At 42.1% G+C, this 16,796-nt stretch overlaps 1 protein-coding gene across 3 annotated transcripts in view; it reads left to right on the top strand.

Annotated features, from left to right (window-relative positions):
• The window catches only part of LOC124722858 (UNC93-like protein), a 409,177-nt gene that overhangs the window by 326,279 nt on the left and 66,102 nt on the right, over positions 1-16,796 (top strand). For all 3 annotated transcript variants that reach the window (XM_047247985.1, XM_047247984.1, XM_047247983.1), the window contains one exon: positions 2,758-3,025. In XM_047247985.1, the coding sequence (XP_047103941.1) occupies positions 2,758-3,025 (268 nt within the window). The remainder of the gene's footprint in view (positions 1-2,757; positions 3,026-16,796) is intronic.

Here is a 16,796-nt window from a genome sequence, read left to right as displayed (position 1 = left end):
AAATGAACAATCTGTTTTTATTGGGAACACCTCTTCATTAGCATTTTCAGTTTGGGGGACCTGCCTAATCCTTCCTTCGCTTGAGAGTAGAAAATGTAATATTTCTTTTTAGAAAGTTTTGCTGGTTTTCTTTGGCTTTGGTCTTACACCCGCTATTAATGTATCAGATATCAGTAGTGGCCTGTTTATTACGTGCAGACCGCATTCTTCTCGTGAGAATTTCCTGCCAAATGCTTGTCTGCACATAGGAAAGTATTTATTGGGGGCCTCGGCTGGTTCTTCTGATAAACTACCTACTGGTAAGGGAGCACATTCAGTGACAGTGGGGCCATGCACCAAAATTTTGTCTATTGTGGGAGACGTAAGATGCCATGGACATCAGTCAACATACAATCTTGCTGTTTCAACAATATTAGCAGAAAATTTGTCTACGTCTATCTTCTGTCCACTGGAAATATCTTCTAGAATAACGCTGAATCGACAGATTAGCTATTTCTGATGATGTTTCAGGTCTGTAAAAATCTTTTTCTAGTATTTCCGTCATTACAACTTTCATAGCCTCGCTTGGGAACATCTACAATTAATTCCCATCGATTTCTTAACATTTCTTGGGTGCCTTTTTTCCCCCTTTGAACAAGTTTCTTTTCCTATTTTGAACGGATCTGCCACTTTTTGACGTTTGTTTTATAAGACAACTGCAATAAAAATTAGAAAAAATCTAATTCGGGCGTAGAGTATAAACAGGTCGGACTGAAGAGTTTCTGTATTTACTACTTTCGTTTCTGACAAGTCATTCAAGTCTTCTGAGGTAGCCTTGCTAATGTGACCTCTCATTGTCTACACTGTCTCTGTTCCTGTATTGCAGACCTTTGCACCTGCTACAGTCATTAGCAATGTGTGTGTTATTGATAAATCACTCTCTGTTCTTGTAATGTTTGTTTCTTGTAATGTTTCAATTTGCCTGTTGATACAACCAATTTCTTTATTTGTAACATCAATAGTTTCATGAATATATCTAATTCTTATTGGTATGCAATAGCGATGGGTTGATGCTGTAGGACTTTTCCAAACAATTAGGTCTTCATTTGTGCGACTAGTAAGTTGCAGAGGCACTAAAGATGACTGAAATATGTTCGCATGGATATTTTCAAGTTTTTGTTTAAACTGAATTTGCTGTGAACCATCATAACCTATTTATAGACAAGTTCCAACGCATTTTTGTCGTCATTTGTAAGATCATTTAAAAACTCTTCTAAGTATAATATTAATCGCTCACATGTGTGATTAAGCACGGATTGAAGTTGAATATCCAAACATATGGCAGTCACCTAATAGGATTCAGTCACAGGGCAACATTGCTTTTTAACCTCTTGAAGGGTACTGTAACAAGGATAGACCCTCTTATCAGTTGATGGTATTATTTCGTATTGTTTCCCTGTCAGTGAGGCTTCCACAAAGACTGATAACGTTTCGATATGTAAAAGCCCTCTTAGTTTTAACTCTCAGCTGCTCAGTTCTAATACTTGTCCATATTTTGCTCCTCGTATAGGTGATGAAGTAATACCTTTAACCACTTTGGAATTCTCAACATTTCCTGATTCACGGAGCTTCTTTTGACTGGCATACGTTAATTCTGTGCCCCAAAAATTGTTTGTCAATCGCTCTGTCTTAGGTCTTTTACTGCGTTCGTTTAACTCTGCGAACGACTTTGATGGTCTCCAAACTCGAGTTTTGCAACATGGAATTTCGACGGTACTTTGAAGCCAATACGGCTGTTTTTTAAGAAGCTGCTTTCTACTTTGCGTGAAGCAAACCATCGTTTCGTTAATTGTGACTTTATATAAGACAGTATATTCTTAAAAACCTTTCCTTTCTTCAGCAGGGACGGTAGGATCTGATATATAATTTTCCATAAAGTCCAATTTTTTTACAAACTTTTTTCCGGAACATTTCGGGCTAAGGATATAGAGGCCTTTTCTTGTCTTAATTTTTCAGGCCGCTGTGGCCGAGCGGTTCTAGGCGCTTCAGTCTCGATGTGAGATATGCGTGGCGTGTGACTGTGCAAACTTTGAGCATCTGTTGTAATGCTAGAGCAGTATTCATGTCGTACACCGTGTGTACTCATTATGTCCGATAAATGCTTCAAACGAATCACTGTCTTCTTTCCTTTTCGATCTTAGACTTCCGCCGGTCGGTGTGGCCGAGCGGTTCTAGTCGCTTCAGTCTGGAACCGCGCGACCGCTACGGTCTCAGGTTCGAATACTGCCTCGGGCACGGTTGTGTGTGATGTCCTTAGGTTAGTTAGGTTTAAGTAGTCCTAAGTTCTATGGGACTGATGACCTCCGATGTTAAGTCCCATAGTGCTCAGAGCCATTTGAACCATTTGAACCTTAGACTTCCTCTACCACTCCACCCTGGCGTTCGTGCCCATGGGTTGCTATGCAGTTATTAATCCCTATGATGTGCTCCACCTCCCCTAGAAGTTCGTCGCAACATTTTTGAGATACTCTGTATATAATCTTAAACATTGCATGTTACCCTTAGTACTGAATATGTACGACCTGTTTAGGGTTTCCGGATGACAGGTCTAAAATTCGTGACATTGAATTGTGCATCTCTGGCCACTGAGTCATACGCTTTGTTGAAATAAATAAATGATAAATAATAGCTTTGTGGGTTAATGTCTTGTGGCGTCGATCGTATCAAACATAACAGTGAAACAAAGGAAATACACATATGTGACTGTTTGTGTTACAGGCTTTCGTCGCGTGTGCGTGGGGTATCTCCCAGATTGGCTTCGTCATCGTTGTGTATGGCTTGCTGAACTCTGGGGGCGCGCTGGTCACAGGCTGGCTGATGGAGAAGGTCGGCTCCCTGCTGCTGGTGTGCGTAGTGGGCGTGGCGCACTTGGCTGTAATGATTGCCATGCTGCTTTGGAAGCCAGCCGCTTCGCACACGGCAGTCTACTTCATCATAGCGGGACTGCTCGGCGCAGCAGACGGACATTGGGCTGTTCAAATAAACGGTTGGTGCCTTCTAGACTATTCGCAATGTTCGCACAACAGTATATCTGCTGGTAGAATAATTTTTTCTTAAAAATTGTTTTTACTATCTACTATCTAGACAAGAGAAACGATAAGCAATTAGTAGTTGCGCCGGCCTTTGTGGCCGAGCGGTTCTAGGCGCTTCAGTCTGGAACCGCGCGACCGCTACGGTCGCAGGTTCGAATCCTGCCTCGGGCATGGATGTGTGTGATGTCCTTAGGTTAGTTAGGATTAAGTAGTTCTAAGTCTAGGGGACTGATGACCTCAGATGTTAAGTCCCATAGTGCTTAGAGCCAATTGAACCAATTAATAGTTGCAGTCAAAAATAATTCGCAGCTTACTAAAGGCTGGGGAAATCACTTGGCTTTTCATTAAGCCTTTGTTGTTGTTGTTGTGGTCTTCAGTTCAGAGACTGATTTCATTCAGCTCTCCATGCTACTGCATCCTGTGCAAGCTTCTTCATCTCAAAATACCAACTGCAACCTACATCCTTCTGAATCTGCTTAATGTATTCGTCTCTTGTCTCCCTCTACGATTTTTACCCTCCATGCTGCCCTCCAATATTAAATTGGTGATCCCTTGATGCCACAAAAACCTCTACTCTCAATTATGTTCAGTACCTCCTCATTAGTTACGTGATCTACCCATATAATCTCCAGCATTCTTCTGCAGCACCACATTTCGAAAGCTTCTGTTCCCTTCTTATCTAAACTGTTCCACTTCCATAATTGGCTACACTCCATGCAAATACTTTCAGAAAAGACTTTCTAACACTTAAATCTATACTCGATGTTAACAAACTTCTCTTCTTCAGAAACGCTTTCCTTGCCATTGCAGGCTACATTTTATATCCTCTACTTCGACCATGATCAGTTATTTTGCTCCCCAAATAGCAAAACTCATCTACTACTTTGTGTCTCATTTCCTGATTTAATTCGACTACTTTACATTATCCTCGTCTTGCTTTTGTTGATGTTCATCTTATACCCTCCTTTCAAGACACTGTCCATTTCGCTTAGCTGCTCTCCCAGATCTTTTTCTGTCTCTGACAGAATTACAATGTCATCGGAAAACCTCAAAGTTTTTATTTCTTCTCCATGGAGTTTAGTTCCTACTCTAAATTTTTCTTTTCTTTCCTTTACTGCTAGTTCAATATATAGATTGAATAACATCGGGGATAGGCTACAACCCTCTCTCACTTCCTTCCCAACCACTGCTTCCCTTTCATGCCCCTCGGCTCTTATAACTGCCATCTGGTTTCTGTACGAACTATAAGTTGCCATTCGCTCTCTGTATTTGACCCCTGCCACCCTCAGAATTTCAAAGAGAGTATTCCCGTCAACACTACCAAAAGCGTTCTCTAAGTCTACAAATGCCAGAAACGTAGGTTTGCCTTTCCTTAATCTATCTTCTAAGTTAAGTCGTAGGATCAGTATTCCATTACGTGTTCCAACCTTTCATCGGAATCCAAACTTATCTTCCCCGAAGTCAGCTTCTGCTAGTTTTTCCATTCGTCTGTAAAGAATTGGTGTTAGTATTTCGTAGCCGTAAGTTATTACACTGATAATTCGGTAATTTTCACACCTGTCAACATCTGCTTTCTTTGGAATTGGAATTACTGTATTCTTCTTGAAGTCTGGGGTATTTCACCTGTCCCATACATCTTCCTCACCGGATGGTGGAGTTTTAACAAGGCTGGCTCTCCCAAGGCTATCAGTAGTTCTAATGAAATGTCGTCTGCTCCCGGGGCCTTGTTTTGACTTAGGTCTTTCAGTGATCTGTCAAATTCTTCACGCAGTATCGTATCTCCCATCTCATCTTCATCCACAACCCCTTCCATATCAATAATATTGCCCTCAAGTACATCGCCCTTGTGTAGACCCTCTATATACTCCTTCCACCTTTCTGCCTTCCCTCCTTTGCTTGGAACTGGTTTTCCATTCGAGTTCTTGATATTCATAAAAGCGTTTCTCTTTTCTTCAAAGGTGCCTTTAATTTTGCTGTAGGCATGATCTATCTTACCCCTAGTAATATATGCCTCTACATCCTTACATTCATCCTCTAGCCATCCCTGCTTAGCCATCTTACACTTCCAGCTGATCTCATTTTTGAGACGTTTGTATTTCTTCTGCCTGCTTCATTTACTGCATTTTTATATTTTCTCCTTTCATGGACTAAATTCAATATCACTTCTGTTACACAAGGATTTCTACTAGTCCTCGTCTTTTTACCTACTTGATCCTCTGCTGCCTTCACTATTTCATCTCTCAAAACTACCCATTCTTCTTCTACTGTATTTCTTTCCCCCGTTCTTGGCAATCGTTTCCTAGTGCTCCCTCTGAAACTCTCTACAGCCTCTCGTTCTTTCAGTTTATCCAGGTCCCATCTCCTTAAATTACCGCCTTTTTGCAGCTTCTTCAGTTTTAGTCTACATTTCACAACCAATAGATTGTGGTCAGAGTCCACATCTGCCCCTGGAAGTGTCTTACAATTTAAAACCTGGTACCCAAATTTCTTTCTTACCATTATATAATCTGTCTGAATCCTTCCAGTGTCTCCAGGTCTCTTGCACGTATACAACCTTCTCTCATGATTCTTAAACCAAGTGTTAGCTATGATTAAGTTATGCTTTGCGCAAAATTCTGTCTGGCGGCTTTCTCTTTCATTCCTTACCCCCATTCCGTATTCACCGACTACTTTTCCTTCTCTTCCTTTTCCTACTATTGGATTCAAGTCCCCCATGACTATTAAATTTTCGTCTCCTTTCACTATCCGAATAATTTCCTTTATCACATCATACATTTCTGCAATCTCTTCATCATCTGCGGAGCTAGTTGGCATATAAACTTGTACTACTGTTGTAGGCGTGGGCTTCGTATCTATCTTGGCCACAATAATGCCTTGACTATGCTGTTCGCAGTAGCTTACCCGCGCTCCGATTTTTTATTCATTATTAAATCTACTTCTGCATTACCCCTAACTGATTTTGTATTTCTAACCCTGTATTCTCCTGACCAGAAGTCTTGTTCCTCCTGCCACCGAACTTTACTAATTCCCACTATGTCTGACTTTAATCTATCCATTTCCCTTTTTTAATTTTCTAATCTACTTGCCCGATTAAGGGATCCTAAGAACACCAGTTTTCTTTCTCCTGAAAACGACGTCCTCCTGAGTAGTCCCCGTCCGGAGATCCGAATGGGGGACTATTTTATGTCCGGAATATTTTACCCAACAGGACGCCATCATTATTTAACCATACAATAGAGCTGCATGCCCTCGGGAGAAATTACAGCTGTAGTTTCCCCTTGCTTTCAGCCATTCGCAGTATCAACACAGCAAGGCCGTTTTGGTTAATGTTACAAGGCCAGATCAGTCAATCATCCAGACTGTTGCCCCTCAACTACTGAAAAGGTTGGTGCCCCTCTTCAGGAACCACACGTTTGTCTGGCCTCTCAACAGATACCCCTCCGTTGTGGTTGCACCTACGGTACGGCTGTCTGTATCGCTGAGGCATGCAAGCCTCCGCTCCACCGGCAACGTCCATGGTTCATGGGGGGGGGGGGGGGGGGAGGGGGGGGGGCGGTGTTTAAGCCTTAGTAATGAGAAATAATAGCACGGATAACCGTCTCTTCATTAGCCTAATTAGTAACAGCTATCGTATTTTTAATCAGATGGTCTGCAGCAGAATGGATTTGTGACTGCTTCTGCAAAGTAAGAAGCAGGATAGGAGCGTAGTGAAAGAGAGATGAGTTTGTAAATGTTACTTATTATGCTGCAGGTAAGTTAAGTCAAATTCAAGCCTCAATTCATCGTGTTTTCTGTATACGTCTCGAATGCTGATTTCATCAGACACAATATGACTGATGTGTGTCGAACATTTAGTACAGCAATATTAAATGTAGAAGCACTTAAACATATTTTGGTTTGGTAAGAGAACCAGTCTGATTCGTGATATTAGAAAACTATCTAACCTTGTTTAAATGGTGTATAAAATGATTAATCAATAATAATAATAATAATAATAATAATAAGTGTGGAAAACCACACTTCATACACAAACAAATTCAAATAATATCACAGCACAGCCAATAGAGATTAAGCGTGGAATATACCAAGGAGACTCATTAAGTCCTTTCTGGTTCTGCCTTGCTCTGAACCCACTATCCAACATGCTAAATAATACAAATTATGGATACAATATTACTGGAACACACCCACACAAAATCACACATTTGCTATACATGGATGATCTAAAACTACTGGCAGCAACAAATCAGCAACTCAACCAATTACTAAAGATAACAGAAGTATTCAGCAATGATATAAATATGGCTTTTGGAACAGACAAATGTAAGAAAAATAGCATAGTCAAGGGAAAACACACTAAACAAAAAGATTAGATACTGGAGAACGACCGCGACTGTATAGAAGCGATGGAAAAAACAGATGCCTATAAATATCTAGGATACAGACAAAAAATAGGAATAGATAATACAAATATTAAAGGAGAACTAAAAGAAAAAAATAGACAAAGACTAACAAAAATACTGAAAACAGAATTGACAGCAAGAAACAAGACAAAAATAAATACTTATGCTATACCAATGTTGACCTACTCATTTGGAGTAGTGAAATGGAGTAACACAGACCTAGAAGCGCTCAATACACTTACACGATCACAATGCCACAAATATAGAATATGTCACATACATTCAGCAACAGAAAGATTCACATTAAGCAGAAAGGAAGGAGGAAGGGGATTTATCGACATAAAAAACCTACATTATGGACAGGTAGACAATTTAAGAAAATTCTTTATAGAAAGAGCAGAAACTAGCAAAATACACAAAGCAATCACTCGTATAAATACATCGGCTACACCATTGCAATTTCATAACCGCTTCTACAACCCTTTAGATCACATAACATCAACAGATACGAAGAAAGTGAATTGGGAAAAGAAAACACTACATGGCAAACACCCGTATCATCTAACACAGCAACACATCGATCAAGACGCATCCAACTCATGGCTAAGAAAAGGCAATATATACAGTGAGACGGAGGGATTCATGATTGCAATACAGGATCAAACAATAAACACCAGATATTACAGCAAGCATATTATTAAAGATCCCAATTCCACAACAGATAAATGCAGACTTTGCAAACAACAGATAGAAACAGTACACCACATCACAAGCGGATGTTCAATACTAGGAAATACAGAATACCCCAGAAGACATGACAATGTAGCAAAAATAATACATCAACAACTTGCCATACAACATAAACTAATAAAACAACACGTTCCCACATACAAGTATGCACCACAAAATGTACTGGAGAATGATGAATACAAATTATACTGGAACAGAACCATTATAACAGATAAAATAACACCACATAACAAACCTGACATCATACTCACCAATAAAAAGAAGAAATTAACACAACTAATCGAAATATCCATACCCAATACAACAAATATACAGAAGAAAACAGTGGAAAAAATTGAAAAATACATTCAGCTGGCTGAGGAAGTCAAGGACCTGTGGCATCAGGATAAAGTTGACATTATACCAATTATACTATCAACTACAGGAGTCATACCACACAATATCCACCAGTACATCAACGCAATACAGCTACGAGGGCAGTTCAATAAGTAATGCAACACATTTTTTTTCTGAAACAGGGGTTGTTTTATTCAGCATTGAAATACACCAGGTTATTCCCCAATCTTTTAGCTACACAACACTATTTTTCAACGTAATCTCCATTCAATGCTACGGCCTTACGCCACCTTGAAATGAGGGCCTGTATGCCCGCACGGTATCATTCCACTGGTCGATGTCGGAGCCAACGTCGTACTGCATCAATAACTTCTTCATCATCCGCGTAGTGACTCCCACGGATTGCGTCCTTCATTGGGCCAAACATATGGAAATCCGACGGTGCGAGATCGGGGCTGTAGGGTGCGAAGACTTGTGTGAGGTCTTGCGTTGTCATGAAGGAGGAGAAGTTCGTTCAGATTTTTGTGCCTACGAACACGCTGAAGTCGTTTCTTCAATTTCTGAAGAGCAGCACAATACACTTCAGAGTTGATCATTTGACCATGGGGAAGGACATCGAACAGAATAACCCCTTCAGCGTCCCAGAAGACTGTAACCATGACTTTACCAGCTGAGGGTATGGCTTTAAACTTTTTCTTGGTAGGGGATAGGGTGTGGCGCCACTCCATTGATTGCCGTTTTGTTTCAGGTTCGAAGTGATGAACCCATGTTTCATCGCCTCTAACAATCTTTGACAAGAAATTGTCACCCTCAGCCACATGACGAGCAAGCAATTCCCCACAGATGGTTCTCCTTTGCTCTTTATGGTGTTCGGTTAGACAACGAGGGACCCAGCGGGAACAAACCTTTGAATATCCCAACTGGTGAACAATTGTGACAGCACTACCAACAGAGATGTCAAGTTGAGCACTGAGTTGTTTGATGGTGATCCGTCGATCATCTCGAACGAATGTGTTCGCACGCTCCGCCATTGCAGGAGTCACAGCTGTGCACGGCCAGCCCGCACGCGGGAGATCAGACAGTCTTGCTTGACCTTGCGGCGATGATGACACACGCTTTGCCCAACGACTCACCGTGCTTTTGTCCACTGCCAGATCACCGTAGACATTCTGCAAGCGCCTATGAATATCTGATATGCCCTGGTTTTCCGCCAAAAGAAACTCGATCACTGCCCGTTGTTTGCAACGCACATCCGTTACAGACGCCATTTTAACAGCTCCGTACAGCGCTGCCACCTGTCGGAAGTCAATGAAACTATACGAGACGAAGCGGGGATGTTTGAAAATATTCCACAAGAAATTTCCGGTTTTTTCAACCAAAATTGGCCGAGAAAAAAATGTGTGTTGCATTACTTATTGAACTGCCCTCGAACATCCAAACGTATGTATACAACTACAGAAATCTGTAATCATTGACACATGTTCAATTACCCGAAAGTTCCTAAATGCAATGTAACACATACCGTACAGTTAAAAGGAAGTCACGCTTGATCAAGGTCCGCGTCACTTTCCATTTTTAACTAGACATAACGTCTGAGAAAGAAATAATAATAATAATAATAATAAATGTCTATATGGTTTGAGATCTATAGTAAGTCACCTGAGTTTAAGGAAAATGGAATCTACTCGTCTGCAGAGATACCGTGGAAAAGGGTATTAAGAAGCACTTTGAGTAAAGAGGCTTACCTTCCGTATCGCTACCATCCACAAAGATTTAATCCTCTTAACGGAAAGGATCAATGACATTAATATTACAACGAAAACTAGTTTCAAAATTCTGGATAATGAACGAACGTATAATATTACTAGAAGTAATTACGGAAATATTGCCGCTGAAAAAATTATGAAAACTTTGTAGCATATGCTCAGAGAATTAGGAGAGACAAATCAAATCAGATGTTCCGTAAGCATAACAGGTTTTTAGGATCGGGCTTAATAGAGATTTTTCCAGCTCGGTTTAAGGATAGAGTAGTTCTGGGTGGACAGTTAGGAGAACTCTCAAAGCTTGAACAATGTAACTAAATGGGAACAAAATGCAATTTGCAATATTTCTTTGGTCCTGGGCATAATGGATAGGACTGAGCTCTGTTGTGATGTAACTACTTTCCAAAGCGCACGCAGCCAATTATATAAGAATACCCGCCTACCACTGATGTAGCCTACAAACTCATCACAGCGGCTGTAGGAAATGAAACAAAATATACCAACATGACCAACCGGTGGAACAGAAAGACTGTAATAAGGAATAACATTTGTGACAGGAAATATTACCCTTCATTAAAATATTGTCAGAGGTTGTCAACCAACACAGGTTACATTCAAGAGTAGCGTGGGTAGATTACAGAACGTAGGTCTATGATATGATGCTGGATACTGAAACTCTACAAGGTCCAACAAAACTGTTACAATTCTGTAAATATAGTGTGGAACAATGGAACAACAGTCTCTAAATAAACAACATAAACATTGGACAACCACATTTGTAGTCACGAATTATTAAGATTAAAAGGGAATGTTCAGGATAATCCTTTGTCTCTGCTCTTATATTGCATTTGCACGGTTTCTCTCTTCAGACAACTTAATACACTACTGGTCCTTCAAATAGCAACACCATGTTGTTTGTTTGTGAGAAGATGGAATTATTTCTCGAGTAAGGTGGCTTCTAATGGCTCTAATCACTATGGGACTTAACATCTGAGGTCATCAGTCCCCTAGACGTAGAACTACTTAAACCAAACTAACCTAAGGACATCACACACATCCATGCCCGAGGCAGGTTTCGAACCTGCGACCGTAGCAGCAGCGCGGTTCCGGACTGTAGCGCCTAGAACCGCTCGACCACAGAGGCCAGCTCTCGAGTAAGGAGGAGATATTTCTACCAGCACGAGTCGGAATTCGATAGCGACGGGGTCGCGGCTCGTCAACACTCCGATTTATGATTCCACAATATTGCTGCTCGCTTTGGTTGGGATCCTCGGACAGTCACATGAATATGAAATCGATGTTTTCGGGAGAGCCATACATGGCTCCCTGCAGGATCTCATGGGCTCCAAGAGACTAGCGCGAGAGAGGAGACTACATTGTTCCTCTGACCTCACAGGAACGTCACGAGCATTTAGTCAGAAAATGGCTTGCTTGCAGCGAGACCAATGTCCATATGGACAGTGAAATGACGTCTGATTCACTACGGACTCTCAGCACCGTGACTATTGTTCTGGATTCCCTCAACGCGGCAGAGGAGAGAAGTGCACCAACAGTGATGTGCTCAACTACAACACTGGACACCGGAGTGGCACCACGTTGCCTTTTCAGACGAGTTCCGGATCTGCCTACACCATCACGATGGATGTATCCGCATCTGGAGGATTCTAGAAGAACAAACTTGTCCACCGTTATACAGGCCCACCACCTTATGTGATTATATATGGTACCTATGTGTACACAACACTATAGCTTCTCGTTGTCATAGCCCAAAATTTGGACAGTAGCTGCTACATATTTGACCCATCTTCCAAACCTCCGTAACGTCATCTGTCAACAAGATAACGCAAGACCACGCAAATCGAGTGCCTCCTGACGTGCTTCACTGTCCTGCACAGTCTCCAGATCTCTTGCGTACTGAAAACATTTGTCATGGGTTACCGAGAGATCAGCACGCCACTGCTCCTCATACACTGCGATCGATGAACTCTGGCATAGAGTCGAAGAAGCATGAAGCACTTCGCCCTGGTCTTTCATCCAAGCTCAAACAGACTCGATACCCAGCCAGGCTCGAGCAGTGGTTGCTGCTATAAGTATCAGCTCTGTGTACTAATTTTTGCACTCTGTAGACGTCCAGATCACCTACAAATTTAATCGTGTACTATTCCTACTATGCTGATATTAGAACTCCCTTATTTTTCATTCTTCGTCATGTTGCAATTTTAATGGCCGGTAGCGGATATACACTGCCGGAAGAATGTTTATAGTTCACTCAAGATTTATTGTTGCAACAGTCCATATGGAGTACATGAAATAATTACAATTACAGATAAATAGCACAAGCTGTTCTGAGTTACCATCCATGTTGGTATGTGCAATGCGGCAATGCAGGCGCTGACTGTGGAATCCAGTCTATCGTACAATTCTACATCTACATCTACATTTATACTCCGCAAGCCACCCGACGGTGTGTGGTGGAGGGCACTTTACGTGCCATTGTCGTTACCTCCCTTTCCTGTTCCAGTCGCGTATGGTTCGCGGGAAGAACGACTGCCGGAAAGCCTCCGTGCGCTCTCGAGTCTCTCTAATTTTTCATTCGTGATCTCCTCGGGAGATATAAGTAGGGCGAAGCAATATATTAGATACCTCATACAGAAACGCACCCTCTCGAAACCTGGACAGCAAGCTACACCGCGATGCAGAGCGCCTCTCTTGCAGAGTCTGCCACTTGAGTTTGTTAAACATCTCCGTAACGCTATCACTCTTACCAAATAACCCTGTGACGAAACGCGCCGCTCTTCTTTGGACCTTCTCTATCTCCGCTGTCAACCCGACCTGGTACGGATCCCACACTGATGAGCATTACTCAAGTATAGGTCGAACGAGTGTTTTGTAAGCCGCCTCCTTTGTTGATGGGCTACATTTTCTAAGGACTCTCCCAATGAATCTCAACCTGTCAGCCACCTTATCAACAATTAATTTTATATGATCATGCCACTTCAAATCGTTCCGTACGTATACTCCCAGATATTTTACAGAAGTAACTGCTACCAGTGTTTGTTCCGCTATCATATAATCATGCAACAAAGGATCCTTCTATTTATGTATTCGCAATACATTACATTTGTCTATGTTAAGGGTCAGTTGCCACTCCCTGCACCAAGTGCCTATCCGCTGCAGATCTTCCTGCATTTCGCTGCAATTTTCTAATGCTGCAACTTCTCTGTATACTACAGCATCATCCGCGAAAAGCCGCATGGAACTTCCGACACTATCTACTAGGTCATTTATATGTTGTTGTTGTGGTCTTCAGTCCTAAGACTGGTTTGATGCAGCTCTCCATGCTAATCTATCCTGTGCAAGCTCCTTCATCTCCCAGTACCTACTGCAACGTACATCCTTCTGAATCTGCTTAGTGTAGTCATCTCTTGGTCTTCCTCTACGATTTTTACCCTCCACACTGCCCTCCAATGCTAAATTTGTGATCCCTTGTTGCCTCAGGACATGTCCTACCAACCGATCCCTTCTTCTAGTCAAGTTGTGCCACAAACTTCTCTTCTCCCCAATCCTATTCAATACCTCCTCATTAGTTACATGATCTACCCACCTAATCTTCAACACTCTTCTGTACCACCACATTTCGAAAGCTTCTATTCTCTTCTTGTCCAAACTATTTATTCTCCATGTTTCACTTCCATACATGGCTACACTCCATACAAATACTTTGAGAAACGACTTCCTGACACTTAAATGTATACTCGATGTTAACAAATTTCTCGTCTTCAGAAACGCTTTCCTTGCCATTGCCATTCTACACTTTATATCCTCTCTACTTCGACCATCATCAGTTATTTTGCTCCCCAAATAGCAAAACTCCTTTACTACTTTAAGTGTCTCATTCCCTAATCTAATTCCCTCAGCATCTCCCGACTTAATTCGACTACATTCCATTATCCTTGTGTTGCTTTTGTTGATGTTCATCTTATATCGTCCTTTCAAGACAACTGCTCTTCCAAGTCCTTTGCTGTCTCCGACAGAATTACAATGTCATCGGCGAACCTCAAAATTTTTATTTCTTCTCCATGGATTTTAATACCTACTCCAAATTTTTCTTTTGTTGCCTTTGCTGCTTGCTCAATATACAGATTGAATAACATCGGGGAGAGGCTACAACCCTGTCTCACTCCCTTCCCAACCACTGCTTCCCTTTCATGTCCCTCGACTCTTATAACTGCCATCTGGTTTCTGTACAAATTGTAAATAGCCTTTCGCTCCTTGTATTTCACCCCTGCCACTTTTAGAATTTGAAAGAGAGTATTCCAGTCAACATTGTAAAAAGCTTTCTCTAAGTCTACAAATGCTAGAAACGTAGGTCTGCCTTTCCTTAATCTTTCTTATAAGTCGTAAGGTCAGTATTGCCTCACGTGTTCCAACATTTCTACGGAATCCGAACTGATCTTCCCCGAGGTCGGCTTCTACCAGTTTTTCCATTCGTCTGTAAAGAATTCGTGTTAGTATTTTGCAGCTGTGACTTATTAAACTGATAGTTCGGTAATTTTCACGTCTGTCAACACCTGCTTTCTTTGGGATTGGAATTATTATATTCTTCTTGAAGTCTGAGGGTATTTCGCCTAGATTGTGGTCAGAGTCCACATCTGCCCATGGAAATGTCCTACAATTTAAAACCTGGTTCCTAAATCTCGGTCTTACCATTATATAATCTATCTGATACCTTTTAGTATCTCCAGGATTCTTCCATGTATACAAATTTCTTTTATGATTCTTGAACCAAGTGTTTTTATATATATTGTGAAATGCAATGGTCCCATAACATTCCCTTGTGGTACGCCGGAGGTTACTTCAACGTTTGTAGACGTCTCTCCATTTAGAACAACATGCTGTGTTCTCTTCGCTAAAACCTCTTCAATCCAGCCACACTGCTGGTCTGATATTCCGTAGGCTCTTACCTTGTTTATCAGGCGACAGTGCGGAACTGTTGGCCAATATTGTCCTGGGATTCGTTACTCCACGCCTGCTCGACCTGATCACGTAGTTCTGTAACAGTTGACTAGTCACTTCTCGTCCGATCATATCACACGCGTGCTCGATTGGAGACAAATTCGGAGATCGTGCTGGCCAGGGATGTTGTTGCATGTCTTGCACTGCACCTTGAGTTTCACGGGCAGTGTGTAGGCGAGCATTGTCCTGTTGGAACAACAACACATCACCTTATTGTTACAAGAGCGGCAAAATAACGTGTCCAACTTCATTATGCACGTACCGTGCGCTAGTTAGCGTCCACTCCAGAAACATCAAAGGTGAAAAAGAGTTACAGCTTACTATAAGGCTTGGTGTGAGACCAATGTGTCCAGAACGAATGCACTCTACGAGACAGCGCTCATCAAGTCTACGCTGTAAACGTAAATGACCATCACTTGCGCGCAGACAGGATTTACATTTATCGCTGAAGATCAGGTGCACCATTCCTTCATCCAAGTGAGCCTCTGATGGCACCAGTCAAGCCATACAAAAATGGTTCAAATGGTTCTGAGCACTATGGGAGTTAACATCCGAGGTCATCAGTCCCCTAGAACTTAGAACTACTTAAACCTAACTAACGTAAGGACATCACACACATCCATGCCCGAGGCAGGATTCGAACCTGCGACCGTGACGGTCGCGCGGTTCCAGACTATAGCGCCGAGAACCGCTCGGCCACCCCGGCCGGCCAAGCCATGCACCTCGATGCTGTGGCGTGAGTGGGAAGGGGACTGGAGATCTGCGCGCCTATTGTGCCACTGCTAATAACCGGTTCGCAACAGTTTGTATTGACACAAGCCCTCTTATCTTGGCTGTGGTAGCTGTCAACGCTGCCCTTACAATACGACGAACCTGGCGGGCGTCTGTGCTACGTGAACGTCCAGAAACTCGCCTACGGGTGTGAAAATGTTCATGTGATCGGAAGCTCTCAATTTGATCCAGTTCAAGCCCGCTCAGTTGGTTGTAGGAAATGCGAGTGCGTCACCATAGCATGCTTACCTGTTTACCTTACATGGTGGCGCCGGCCGGTGTGGCCGTGCGGTTCTAGGCGCTTCAGTCTGGAACCGCGTGACCGCTACGGTCGCAGGTTCGAATCCTGCCTCGGGCATGGATGTGTGTGATGTCCTTAGGTTAGTTAGGTTTAAGTAGTTCTAAGTTCTAGGGGACTGATGACCACAGCAGTTAAGTCCCATAGTGCTCAGAACCATTTTTTACATGGTGGCACCACTCTAACTAAGCCTTCTGGCTGCGAGCATTCCCTATTAAAGGGCAGACAGCGCTCTAGTAGCTCGCCACTTTGCTATTTGTTTATGTTGAAACAATCATCAGTATATCTACACAGATTTTTCTATATATCAGAGTCATATTCTTTTCTTAGATATTTTGTATTGATTTATTGCTGTAGTAAGCTAGTTTTACTCCTTGTTTCTTAAAGA

The sequence above is a fragment of the Schistocerca piceifrons genome, chromosome X, assembly GCF_021461385.2.
Source record: "Schistocerca piceifrons isolate TAMUIC-IGC-003096 chromosome X, iqSchPice1.1, whole genome shotgun sequence".
Taxonomy (NCBI): domain Eukaryota; kingdom Metazoa; phylum Arthropoda; class Insecta; order Orthoptera; family Acrididae; genus Schistocerca; species Schistocerca piceifrons.
Note: the sequence above shows the minus strand (reverse complement) of the source record. Positions and strands in the feature narration are given on the sequence as shown.